At 46.8% G+C, this 13,412-nt stretch overlaps 1 protein-coding gene and 2 pseudogenes across 2 annotated transcripts in view; 1 reads left to right on the forward strand and 2 right to left on the reverse strand.

Annotated features, from left to right (window-relative positions):
- GADL1 (glutamate decarboxylase like 1) overlaps nucleotides 1-609 on the reverse strand; it is a 111,247-nt gene extending 110,638 nt beyond the window's left edge. For both annotated transcript variants that reach the window (XM_066628363.1, XM_066628362.1), the window contains exon 1: nucleotides 524-609. In XM_066628363.1, coding sequence (XP_066484460.1) covers nucleotides 524-554 — 31 coding nt within the window. In that variant the 5' untranslated portion in view covers nucleotides 555-609. The remainder of the gene's footprint in view (nucleotides 1-523) is intronic.
- The window catches only part of LOC136652226 (zinc finger protein 420-like), a 398,747-nt pseudogene that overhangs the window by 257,844 nt on the left and 127,491 nt on the right, over nucleotides 1-13,412 (forward strand).
- On the reverse strand, nucleotides 8,294-8,409 carry LOC136654465 (5S ribosomal RNA; annotated as a pseudogene).

The raw sequence follows: 13,412 nt of genomic DNA on the forward strand, positions 1-13,412 counted from the left end.
GCCACAGAGCCCAATCTTTTGCATGCCTACTCAGTAGTAAGTCCCACTGTAATCAAGGGAGCTTACTCCAAGGAAAGTGTGGACAGGATAGCAGCCACAGAGCCACATCCTATGCCTGTCTACTCAGAAGCAAGTCCCATTATAGTCAATGGGGCTTACTCCCAGGAAAGTGTGGAGAGGATGGCAGCCTCGATTCTGCAGTCCTCGCCACACTTTCCTGGGAGTAAGCCTCATTGACTATAGTGGGACTTACTTCTGAGTAGAAGTGCCAAAGGAGGCTCTCTGATCATAGGGCAAACCTCTCCCCCCCCCCTTCAGGAGTGGATCTGCCTGCCCGCCTGCACAAAGCCCCAGAGGGCTGGAAGAGCGCAAAGAAGAGGGAGGGAGGGGCGCGCGTGCCCAGCTCCTGCAGCCTGCAACAGGGTTCATCCTGGTGAGAAGTGAGAGCGAAGTGGAGCAGGGAAGGGGAGGGAGAGAAGGGGAGCTCGCGGGCCAGCTTGAGACGGGGGGTGCCTGTTTTTACCCTCCTCCTCCATCCCGGCGCTGCCGTTCATTGGTGCGTCCCCCGTGCGCTCTGCTGGTGCCGCGCGCCTCCGGAGCCTGGGAGCAAATGGCAGCAGGTGGAGCGAGAGCCGCCCGAGGTGCCCGCACGACACCCGCCCCGCCCCGCCCCGCCGGTGGCGGCGGCTCCGCCTCCCGGGCTCTGGAGGGGGAGGAAAGAAGAGCTGCTGGTGATGCCTGCGGGGCCATCAGCTGCTGCGGCGGCCTCCTCCAGCGCGCAGCCGGGCTATAAATACCTGGCGCGGCTGCCGGCCCGGGGCTGCCTGTGCTGAAGAGCGTGATGGAGCCTGTTGGGACAGGGTTATTTTTGTGCTTGGGCAGGCTGCTCCCCCAGACCTGTTTTCCTTGGAAAGAATCCCAGGGAGTTCCTAAGCGAGAGGCTCCCACCCACACCAGCCCCCTCCTGTGCAGGTCTACTCTGAAGTAAGCCCCACTAGCGCCAATGGGGCTTACTCTCAGGAAAGTGTGGATGGGATTGGGCTGTGAGCCTCTGCATGCAGAAGTGGGTCAGACTTAGGCTCCTTCTACTCCTCCACATGACTCCACCCACTTGACCTTGCTGCCTCTTATGCCTCCCATGATGCCACCTCTCCTGTGTCCTTTTAATACCCAGAAATGGATTAAGGCAGCAGTCCGAACCACACTTTCCTGAGAGGAAGCCCCATTGAACAAAATAGGATTTACTTCTGAGTAGATCTGGTTAGGCTTATGCCCTAAGCCAGCTGTTCTCACACATGTAGCACTGGGACCCACTTTTTAGAACGAGAATCTGTCAGGACCCACTGGAAGCTGACCGGAAGTGACATCATCAAGCAGGCCACTCTGTAACAATCCTAGGCTGCAATCCTACCCACACTTACCCAGGAGCAAGTCCCATTCACTATCTGTTAAAAGTTGTTAGAAGAATATATATAGTAGCTTGTTAAAATTACAGGCCTGGAACATTTCCCCAAATGCAGTCGCATACCATGGTAGCATGAAGTCTAATATATTAAAAATAAAATATTGAAATGAATGGGGGCCCACCTGAAATGGGCTCGCAACCCACCTAGTGGGTCCTGACCCACAGTTTGAGAAACACTGGATTAACAGCATGTCTACTCAGAAGTAAATCCCTTTATGGTCAATGAGTCTAACTCCCAGGAAAGTGTGGATAGGATTGGGCTCTTAGAGCTTGGGCTCTTATGCATGTCTACTCAGAAGCAAGTCCCAATATAGTCAGTGGGGCTTACTCCTAGGTAAGTGTGGATAGGATTGCAACTCTAGCCATTTCTGTCCAACAACATTGCATATACGAAACAGGGACCAAATATGTACACCTGTGGGCTGGGCAAAAATGGGTTAATTAAGCCATTTCTGCCCAATGTTGCATACATGCAACAGGGACCAAATGTGGGCTGGGCAAAAATGGGTTAAATCCCTCCACAAAAGGAAGCTGTTTGCCCAATCCTCTAGTCCAGTGTTTCTCAAACTATGGGTCGGGACCCACTAGGTGGGTCATGAGCCAATTTCAGCTGGGTCCTCATTCATTTCAATATTTTATTTTTAATATATTAGGCTTGATGCTACTTAGGTGACTGCATTTGGGAAAATGTTACAAAGCTGTACTTTTAACAGGCTACTATGTATATGCTTTTAACAATGATAGTCAATGGGACTTCCTGCTGAGTAAGTGTAGATAGGATTGCAGCCTAGGATTGTGAAAAATTTTCCTGCTTGATGATGTCATTTCTGGTCATGACATCACTTCTGGTGGGTCCCAACAGATTCTCGTTTTAAAAAGTGAGTCCCAATGATAAACATTTGAGAACCACTGTTCTAGTTCTCATAATAGAGTGTAAACCAGTGGTCTTCAATCTTTTTTCATGCCACAATTCCAACAAAGTATGAAATTGGGGACCCTCTGTCAATTCCCCCCCCCCGGACCCAATCTGCCCACCCCCCCTTCCACCCTCTCAGCACTGTTCACTGTAACCAAATATTCTTATTGGAGAGAACAGAAAAGGTTACAATGAAGCATGGCACTAGCGAAAGCTATTTTAAAAGCCATTTCTGCTCAACATTGCTTATACGCAACAGGGACCAAATGTGTACACTTGTAGGCCAGGCAAAAATGGGTTCACACAATAGCTAAGAATCTGTGCAGGACTGAGACATCATCTCTTGGTACCTGAAGGGGTGCACCAGATGTCTCCCCTCTTTACTTGGGGGTGCTCCTAGTCCAGTGATCTTCCACCTTTTTCATTCCTGTAAGTTGCTGCGACCCCACAACTGCGGCTTTACAACCCCATTGGAGTTCCGACCCCAAGGTTGAAGAACATTGGTGTAAACTAAGCCTCTATAAGCCTACATGGTAAAATAACTGCATATTCTTCCCTTGTTGTTTCCTGCAACAGCTTCCCATCTCCTCTGTTGTCTCCTTTGTGTCTCATTTAGACTGTGAATCTTTGGGACAGGGACCAGATTTTTACAGGCAATGTGGTCTAAGCCTATTCAGAATTTTAGCCCAAGCCTATGCGTGCCTACTCAGAAGCAAGTTCCATTATAGTTAATGGGGCCTACTCCCAGCTAAGTGTACATAAGGTTGCAGCCCTTCTTGAGTTTCACTAAACACAATGGGACTTACTTCTGAATAGACATAAGAACATAAGAACATAAGAACAGCCCCACTGGATCAGGCCATAGGCCCATCTAGTCCAGCTTCCTGTATCTCACAGCGGCCCACCAAATGCCCCAGGGAGCACACCAGATAACAAGAGACGTCATCCTGGTGCTCTCCCCTACATCTGGCATTCTGACTTAACCCATTTCTAAAATCAGGAGGTTGCGCATACACATCATGGCTTGTACCCCATAATGGATTTTTCCTCCAGAAACTCGTCCAATCCCCTTTTAAAGGCGTCTAGGCTAGACGCCAGCACCACATCCTGTGGCAAGGAGTTCCACAGACCGACCACGCGCTGAGTAAAGAAATATTTTCTTTTGTCTGTCCTAACCCGCCCAACACTCAATTTTAGTGGATGTCCCCTGGTTCTGGTATTATGTGAGAGTGTAAAGAGCATCTCCCTATCCACTCTGTCCATCCCCTGCATAATTTTGTATGTCTCAATCATGTCCCCCCTCAAGCGTCTCTTTTCTAGGCTGAAGAGGCCCAAACGCCGTAGCCTTTCCTCATAAGGAAGGTGCCCCAGCCCTGTAATCATCTTAGTCGCTCTCTTTTGCACCTTTTCCATTTCCACTATGTCTTTTTTGAGATGCGGCGACCAGAACTGGACACAATACTCCAGGTGTGGCCTTACCATCGATTTGTACAACGGCATTATAATACTAACCGTTTTGTTCTCAATACCCTTCCTAATGATCCCAAGCATAGAATTGGCCTTCTTCACTGCCACCGCACATTGGGTCGACACTTTCATCGACCTGTCCACCACCACCCCAAGATCTCTCTCCTGATCTGTCACAGACAGCTCAGAACCCATCAGCCTATATCTAAAGTTTTGATTTTTTGCCCCAATGTGCATGACTTTACACTTACTGACATTGAAGCGCATCTGCCATTTTGCTGCCCATTCTGCCAGTCTGGAGAGATCCTTCTGGAGCTCCTCACAATCACTTCTGGTCTTTACCACTCGGAAAAGTTTGGTGTCGTCTGCAAACTTAGCCACTTCACTGCTCAACCCTGTCTCCAGGTCATTTATGAAGAGGTTGAAAAGCACCGGTCCCAGGACAGATCCTTGGGGCACACCGCTTTTCACCTCTCTCCATTGTGAAAATTGCCCATTGACACCCACTCTCTGCTTCCTGGCCTCCAACCAGTTCTCAATCCACGAGAGGACCTGTCCTCTAATTCCCTGACTGTGGAGTTTTTTCAGTAGCCTTTGGTGAGGGACCGTGTCAAACGCCTTCTGAAAGTCCAGATATATAATGTCCACGGGTTCTCCCACATCCACATGCCTGTTGACCTTTTCAAAGAATTCTATAAGGTTCGTGAGGCAAGACTTACCCTTACAGAAGCCATGCTGACTCTCCCTCAGCAAGGCCTGTTCGTCTATGTGTTTTGAGATCCTATCTTTGATGAGGCATTCCACCATCTTACCCGGTATGGATGTTAGGCTGACCGGCCTATAGTTTTACGGGTCCCCCCTCTTTCCCTTTTTAAAAATAGGCGTGACATTTGCTATCCTCCAATCTTCTGGCACCGTGGCCGTTTTGAGGGACAAGTTGCATATCTTAGTCAAGAGATCTGCAACTTCATTCTTCAATTCCTTAATAACCCTTGGGTGTATGCCATCAGGGCCCGGTGACTTATTGATCTTTAATTTATCAATGAGGTCTGAAACATCTTCTCTTTTAACCTCTATCTGACTTAACTCCTCGGTTAGGAGGGGCCGTTCGGGTAGCGGTATCTGCCCGAGGTCTTCTGCCGTGAAGACAGATGCAAAGAACTCATTTAATTTCTCTGCCATCTCTAAGTCTCCTTTTATCTCCCCTTTCCCTCCCTCACCATCCAGAGGGCCAACCGCTTCTCTGGCGGGTTTCCTGCTTCTAACATATTTGAAGAAGCTTTTATTATTCCCCTTAATGTTGCTGGCCATGCGTTCCTCATAGTCTCGCTTGGCCTCCCATATCACCTTCTTACATTTCTTTTGCCACAGTTTATGTTCCTTTTTATTCTCTTCATTAGGGCAAGACTTCCATTTACGGAAGGAAGCTTCCTTGCCCTTCACAGCCTCTCTAACTTGGCTGGTTAGCCATGCGGGCACCCTCCTGGATTTAGTGGAACCCTTCTTTCTTTGCGGTATACACCTCTGCTGGGCCTCTATTACTGTTGTTTTAAGCAGCCTCCATGCATTCTGGAGAGACTGGACTCTTTTTACCCTCCCTTTCAACCTCCTTCTAACCAGCCTCCTCATTTGAGGGAAGTCCGCCCGTCGGAAGTCAAGGGTTTTTGTTAGAGATTTGCCTGGTATTCTTCCCCCAACGTGCACGTCAAAACGGATCGCAGCATGATCACTGTTCCCCAATGGCTCAGTAACGTTTACATCTCTAACCAGGTCCTGCGTACCGCACAAAATTAAATGCATAGGTACCATATACATAGAGGGTACTATATCACTGGCACTCAAACTCACAACTGCTGTGCATTCGGGATGTGGTCCCCTTCTGGACAACATCTGAGCATACCGCTTGGCCACTGTGCAAAGTCCCCCTCATTTGGAGGACAAGGATGCTCTGGGTTGTCACATCATCTGCCCAGCATCCTAGAAGGCCATGCAATAGGACATGCGGGCAGATGTGACTGCCCAGAGCATCCCTGTTCTCCAAACAAGGGAGACTTCACGTGACACCCAGGCACATCCTCCCAAACGCCAGATCCGGCCCCTGGGCCGGGGTTCACATGGCCCTGTACAAGATAAACATTCATTCATTCCAATGGAACTTATTTTCCACATACTTAATAGTCTGATCCTATGTAGAAGTAGATGTGCCTAACTCCACTGAAATCAGGGAACGTAGGAATGCTGGAGGACCAACTGTTATGTGATATGGGAGATCTGTGATTAGATCCCTGTTCAATAATTTTTTTACACATTTGCCTTCTAAAGGTCCAAATCCCTCCTTGGCTGATTTCTGCTGCATTTAACTAATTTTCTGCATTAAAACTGGTTTGTTTTAATGTTTTTAGCAATATATTCTTGGAATGACTTGCCCAAGATGACCATCCTCTTCGTATAACATCCAGCAGCACAGTGTGCCCAAGCAAGTACAGATCTTTAATCTGTTTGCTTCTCAAACAAATATTCAGGAGGGGGCAGTTTACATTCCACAATTTTGTGGGTGGGTGCTGAACAAGAGTAACATTATTTTCGTGCATGTTTGTAGAATGGCAGCTAAATCAGTGGGCACAATATTCAGGGAACCTGAATAAGGAGCTTTGGGGGGGGGAAGTGGAGGGGGAGAGTGCGATTGCAGCTGAGTGATTGAAGACACACACAAAGCAAAAGTCCTTCATCACCAGGGAAGAAAGCTTGTCTTTAAATTAATCCCAAATGAGACATTCTACCTCCCTTTGAGTTAGCTTGTAGCAGGCTTTGGAAAGTACACACAGCACTAGCCTTTAGCATAACTGATGCCCCCCACCCCACCCCCGCAAACCAGCAGAACACATTCTGGATTATGGAAATTACTCTTTTCTGAAGAAGAGGAAAGGAACTGAATGTTCATAGTGTTGGAATAAAAGATCTGAAAGGAAAGTGTTATAGGGTGAAATGCCCCTGGTGATGGTTTCTTATTCCAAATTACTATTGGCTCTACCAGACTATTTCATCAAATAATTTCTCTTTTCTTTTTTTTAACCTTCCAACTCCATTTCTCTGACTTCTCCCAATAGATTTCTTTTGTTAGTCAAGGTTTGTTGTTAATAAGAGGAAGCCTGAGCTTTAATGTTTAGAATGAAAGTGACTGATATTTATATTCTACCAACTTTGAATATAGATGTTTGTCAGTTACAGTTGAAATCTATGTATCTATAGGTTTTTAACAATCTCCTAAATATTATAGAAATTATATTAGTTTTACCAGTCAGAATGTTCCTTTCTTCATCACAATTAATAAAAAAGGTAAATAACATAAGATCAGACTTTATAATTATTTACCTACCAGGTATAAATTGAGAGTCCACTGGATTAAAACACAACTTTAATGTTCATGGTGAGTAAATATATTTAAGAATTTAAATGTTTCCTCAGTATTATGGCTCTCAAACATCTGAAGTTTATTGTATGTGACTGTTATGTTAAGCTAGTTTGGCTACCCCTTTTTTTATAGCATTTATTGACTCCTGTCCTTGCCTAGCCTGTGTGTGAAGTTTATCCTCACTCTCTTCCTGTTTTGTTGTATCTCCCTAGATATCTTTCAGAACCCACAGCTCAGTACCCTGCTGTACTTGGGCTCTGTGTGAATTTTTCCTATCTAAGGCAGTTTGGCACTTCCCTCACAGCTGTTGTGACCAACATTCAAATGATCCCTCAGAGGAATAAGAATTTTGTGAGTGTTCCTCCTATGATTTACAGCACATGTGTGGACAATGCAAAGGAAGGGATAGAAAAGGGGTGATGTCCAGCTGCCAGGTCAGGGTGAGGCAGATGGGTCCTAAATGAAGATAATAATGCTGATGAACCCCTAGATGAAAAATATTTAGGAACGTCAATGAAAAGGCATTTTTAAAAAAATTACTATTTTTTTCCTTGATGGAGATAAACAATTTACAGTGCAATCCTATCATGCATTGGAACAGGCAGGCCAGGAGGCCTGCATTGTATCCAGCATAAGATAGGTGCCCAAAATAGCTGAAGGGAAGGGGAAACTCTTCCCCTTATCCCCGGATAATCCACCACAGCCCCAGGTCTCCTCGGACTTGCACCACCTCCAGAGGTAGCATAAGGAGAGTGGAGTGGCTTGAAGCTGCTCCGCGCTGCTCAGGGAATAGGAATGGGATCCGACATAACAGCCGAGTCCCAGCCCTGCCTCCCACTCTCCACTTGCCCACCCCCAGGACCATCCATTTATTATTAATAAACTCTTGTGTCTTGCAAAAAGTTTAGTCAGTATAAAACTTTAGCTCACTGACTATGACTTTATATTAAAATAGTGAAAGAGCATTGTCATGAATATGCACAGTTTAGGCCTAACTGGTTGGTAACCTTCAGTCTCGAAAGACTATGGTAGAAGCCTACAGCACCCGGTATTCCCAGGCGGTCTCCCACCCAAGTACTAACCAGGCCTGACCCCACTTAGCTTCCAAGATCAGACGCGATCGGGCATGTGCAGGGTAATAGTTTAGGCCTAGTAGCATGTAAAGCCTGAACCAAGCTAAACCAGTAACAAAGAAGTGGCTTGCAGTTCCTAGCTGCAAGGAATTTACAACTCAATGGAAGGTGATAATGTAGCACCTAAGCAGACAGAGAGGCGCCCATGAATCTCCAGTGGGGAGGGGAAGAGCTAAGAGGACTGGCATCCAGCCCCACTTCAGGAAGATTCTGGCCCCAGGAGTCTCTGATTGGACAGTTTAAATGAGTACAGAGTCACCTCAGACCTGTTAGCATGAGAAGTATAAGAACAAAGCCCAAGGGGTGTGTCGTGGTCTTTGTCGTTTTGGTGGAAAAAGGTTGTGGGTGCAGCATCCTGAGGGAGAGCCCGCTCCACAGGGCCATGTGGCCTCTTAGGTAACCTGGCTGAAAGATCTACAAAGGGAAGCTGACCCAGGTGAGAGGGAATAATAGAGATAGCCAGTTAGCTTTGTTATTTTAATGCTGATATGTTTCCTAGAAGTTTTATGCCTCTAGCATTTGCTGCCTTTTGTAACTTTATGTAACCTTATATACTTAATAAAGTAAAAATCCTTTTACTAAGTTGTTTCATTGTCTGTTGGGGACAAAGGTTCAGAATCCTGCCTAACCGTTCAGCAAGCTACCAAATACTCATTGAGGACTAGTAACTTGAGGACTGAGGCTTTAATTAAAGAAAGTGCTCAGTGCCTGCAAGGGTTAGAGTTAAGCCTAGAGGGTCTCAGTGTCCCTGGACTGAGACACTGGGACATACAGGGTGGTGGCAGTACTACCGAACAGGGGTCCTTGAGGGCTCTAGGGTTCGAGAACCAAGAACTCTGAGCACCCCAAAACCCTGGGAGTGTACAACGTTTACGACAAGCATGTAATGCCCTTACAATCTAAAATTAACAAATAATTAAGGAGCATGTGAAAGGTGGTTTGTTGTTGCTGTGCAAGACAACTGTATTTTTTTCATCTTGTTACACAAAGCTGGCTGGATTTCATTTTGGCTGGAAAAGCTCAAGAAAGAACAGCAAAAGGAGGCTTGCACAAAGCAGATTCAGAGAGACACTGCTCCAGCTTCTACAAATGCTGCTAGGCAGAAGCTGATAGTTAATTCTATAATGCAACATTACACTAGTAAATAAGCACCTATTTGAAATATTTATGTATGGCTTTGCTTAACTCATGCATTAATGGATTGAGTTACTGCTGCTGAAGCTATGATCCTCTCTAATGAGATCAGCTATGCAATGGAGACTTAATAAGGGTTGAGTTTGACAAGTAATACCTTACTGCCAAAAAGCAAACTGTGCTGCCCAGCTGAATTATGTTACTGCTGTGTGTATTATGGAAAACTCCATTGATATCACGTTGCAGTACTGAAAGCATCAATGCATTTCGGCTAGTTCCCACCCTTATACTCATGCCAGTCCCCACAAGTATAGGCTTTTACCTTGACATGGGTTTTATATGGCCACATAGAGAAACCATCATGTGTGGCCTGCTACAGTTGAAGCACCTGGTTGAGTAATAGTACACCCCCATGTATGCCTACCAGGGGCGGATCCATGGGTGAATGCCCCCCCCCAAACTGTCTGCCAGCAGGCAAGGGTGCCCACTAGCTATGGAGCAAAATCAGCCATGAGGGGAATGCCCACTGGATGGGCGCCAGCAAGATTGGCTGGAATGGGAGCCCAGGTCTACCCAGCCGGTAGACCTAGGCTCCAAGGCCACACAGGAGGCCTACCCAGCTGGTAGATCTGGGCTCCAAGTTCAGGTGGGGCCAAGGTCTACCCATCCAGCAAACCTTGGCCACAGAGGCCATCAAGTTCAACCAGGAGCCCAGGTTTACCCGCCTGGTTGACCTGGGCTCTGGAGTTGGTACTGCTCATGCCCCCCCCCCAAACACAAACAGTGGATCAGCCTCTGTTGCCTACACAGAAGTAAGCCCCACTGAGTTCAAGGGAACTGACTCCCAGCAAAGGATGCATCAGATTGCCGCCTGAGTCAGTTTCAAACCTGGCCCCAAAGATCTTATTTGCATTGGGCAATTTCACCCAAGAAAGTGATGGTCCCAATGTTCAAAAGTGCTGATTGTTTGTACCTTTTCACGAAGTAAATGAGTGTTGCACAGGCTTGACACATGTAAACATTCAGGATTGTCATTAATTATGGGTACACTGTAGCCTTCTCTATCAAGCCGATCTGCCTGAACACAATCTGAAGACTGCAGCAAGTAACTGAGAAAGAGGAGCAGCGGCAAGATGTCAAAGACTACCCATTATCTTCTCATGCCAAAGGGGAGCTGTGTGGTTGACACTGAAAGTGAGCTAAAGATGAACATGGCTCATGGTAAGCTGAAGAAATGGTGTCAAGTTGCCATGGAACTTTTAGCTCCCCTTAGTTACTTTTGTTGTTGAGTGCAGGTGGGTTGCATGTCAGTCGGAAAAGTACCAGAAAGCCTGGACCTCAAGAACAACAGGCACTATGTATTGATTTGCATTTAAAGGGTTAACCTGAACCAGTGTCATGCACATTGCATATGCCTGCAGTATATTGCACAGCCATGGACTGCGATTGCATGGTTCCTACATTACTCAAGCTACTCACTTGTGACCTGGAGAATCCAGGGTCTGAATGATACAGGTGACCTGAATGATACAGGTGACCGAAGGTTGAATGATACAGGTGACCACATTCTTTATACAGTCAGTTCTCGTTATCCACTAGGGTTAGATTCCGGAAAACATGGTGGATACCAAATTAGTGGATACCAAATCATTGAGCCTATGGGAAAAATTGAGTTAAGTTCTAGAGGACCCTCTTCACCATACACTTTATGAACTTTATGAATCTGAATCTTAACTTGAAGTCTATGGGGCAGGGTGATAGCAAGGGCTCATCAACATCTGATGCTTCCTCCTCTGTGCTGGTTAACCCTCAACTAATTGAAGGTTGCTGGCTGAACAACGAGGCCTCATACTTCAGTAGTGGAAAGGGGGTTGCTTCACCCTTCTCCATTGGTCTCTTGGCTGCTTCCCTGAGCTTGCCCCAGACCCAGAGGAGCCCTCGGGTAGCCTTCCAGAGACCTCTCAACATCAGCCTCTCATCATCACCAGGGTTGTGAGTGTTCAGCTGGAGTTTCCAAGATGGTGCCCAAGATGGCGGGACAAGTTTGGAAGCAGACACAAATGTGTCTGACAATTCTCCACAGGCCAATCCCAATGCCCATTTCCAATGATGTAGAAAACTGATTCAATCCAGACAACTTTCTAAAAAATGAGTATAATTGGCTGGATGCAATTACCGCAACCCCTCCCCCGCCAGCCATATACTGCATACTGCCTCTTCCTCTTCCCCCTGCACAGTACCAGCACTGCCATCTGCTCACACGGAGGCTGCTGTATCTTCTCCTCCTTCTCCCGCAACCTCTCTCACACCTGCCCACTTGCTCGTAGCTGTACTGAGCCCCCCTGCTCTGAGTGCACCAGCACAGTATTCGCAGATAGTGAGAAGAGAGTTGCTGATAACAAGAGGTAGGTAGGGAACAGTTCTGTTCCTCGCAGATAAGCAAATTCACAGATAGCAACTTCACATATAAAGAGAACTGACAATAGTTATGTGCACATCTTGGTACATTCCTACTTGTTAATTTAAACTTTTTCATGCAGCAGCTAATGCAAGATTTGAAGTTTGATTTGGACAAACAAGGGAGTGTTACATACCACCCTGCCTGTACTGGGGTGTCTATCATTTAAAACGAAAAACAAAAACAAAGAAAAAACCAACGTAAGCAACCTAATTTTAGGACATTTTACAAACATACATAATAACTTATGGGCAGGCCAATCCAGAGCTGCCCAGCATACAGGGCTGCTACAGCACCAAAATGGCTGCCCCAGTATCCAGCGTGCAACCAGTCATCAACAGCTCCTTGGGCCAGGTAAGAGAAGCAGCCCCACAATGGGGCTACTTGATTCTACAGCAGCTCTGGAGCTGTCGCAGAATCAGAGAGTCCCATGTAGGACTGTGTGGTTCCACATGGGGTTCAGGATCCAATGAAGCAGAGCTTCACTGGTTCCGCCCCCTCCCTCCCTGCTCCCTCTCCCTGCCACATCTCCCCCCTGCCCTCCCCCCACCTCCCCCAGCCCCAGAATGCCTCCTCCCAGCTCACCCCCAACTCACCTCTCCACTGCCCGGTGGTCTGGACAGTGGAACTCAGGCCCAGTGCCAGAGCTGGCCCAGTGCAGGCTCGTGCTGGACTAGCTCTGGACCTGTGGTAAGGGCTCGCAAACATGCCTTATGGGATGTTTACGACAGTGCACACTGGCAGTAAGCCAGTGAGCAGGGCTCTGGATCAGGCCCTTAACCTGTTTCAGCAGGATCACTGATTGCCCAAGGTCAACCCAAATAAAAGTTTCTTGCACTGCTTCCAAAAGATATTTTGGCTTTGTTTCATTTCCAAGGGAAAAGACAACTAAAGGGCAGCAACTCACCTGTTATCTTTGTCAACATGATTTAATGACCAGGGTAGGTAATTGTAAGCAGAAGTTTATGATTGATTTGCTGATCTACCTTTTACAACATACAGGGCCAACCTTAAACCTCCTGAGGCAACAAGCCAAAAACTGCCCTCCTTACCAACCAATGCACCAGCCTACTGTATGCTTGTCCCACTCTCCAATGTTCTAGCTCCGCACTTCCTTTCATAGATCCTCCACATATCCTCTCTGTTCCCTTCTTCCTTTTCCAATCCAGGGAGTGGAAGGAGAAGTGGAGCAATGTCAGCAAATAAGTGAACGAGTGCCCTTCATCAATCTGCTGCCTGAGGTGACTGCTTCAGTTGGCCTCATGGATGGGCCACCCTTGACAACATAACTAAATCAATCAAAAGCATGATGGCAATAATGATAAAACTGTAATAGAAATAAAACCAGATTTACAATCCTGTGTTTTACAATCCTGTGAACAAGATTGGTTCAGATGATACTCTGTCCACCTGGGAGAGTTCAGGGC

The sequence above is a fragment of the Tiliqua scincoides genome, chromosome 5, assembly GCF_035046505.1.
Source record: "Tiliqua scincoides isolate rTilSci1 chromosome 5, rTilSci1.hap2, whole genome shotgun sequence".
NCBI classification, from domain to species: domain Eukaryota; kingdom Metazoa; phylum Chordata; class Lepidosauria; order Squamata; family Scincidae; genus Tiliqua; species Tiliqua scincoides.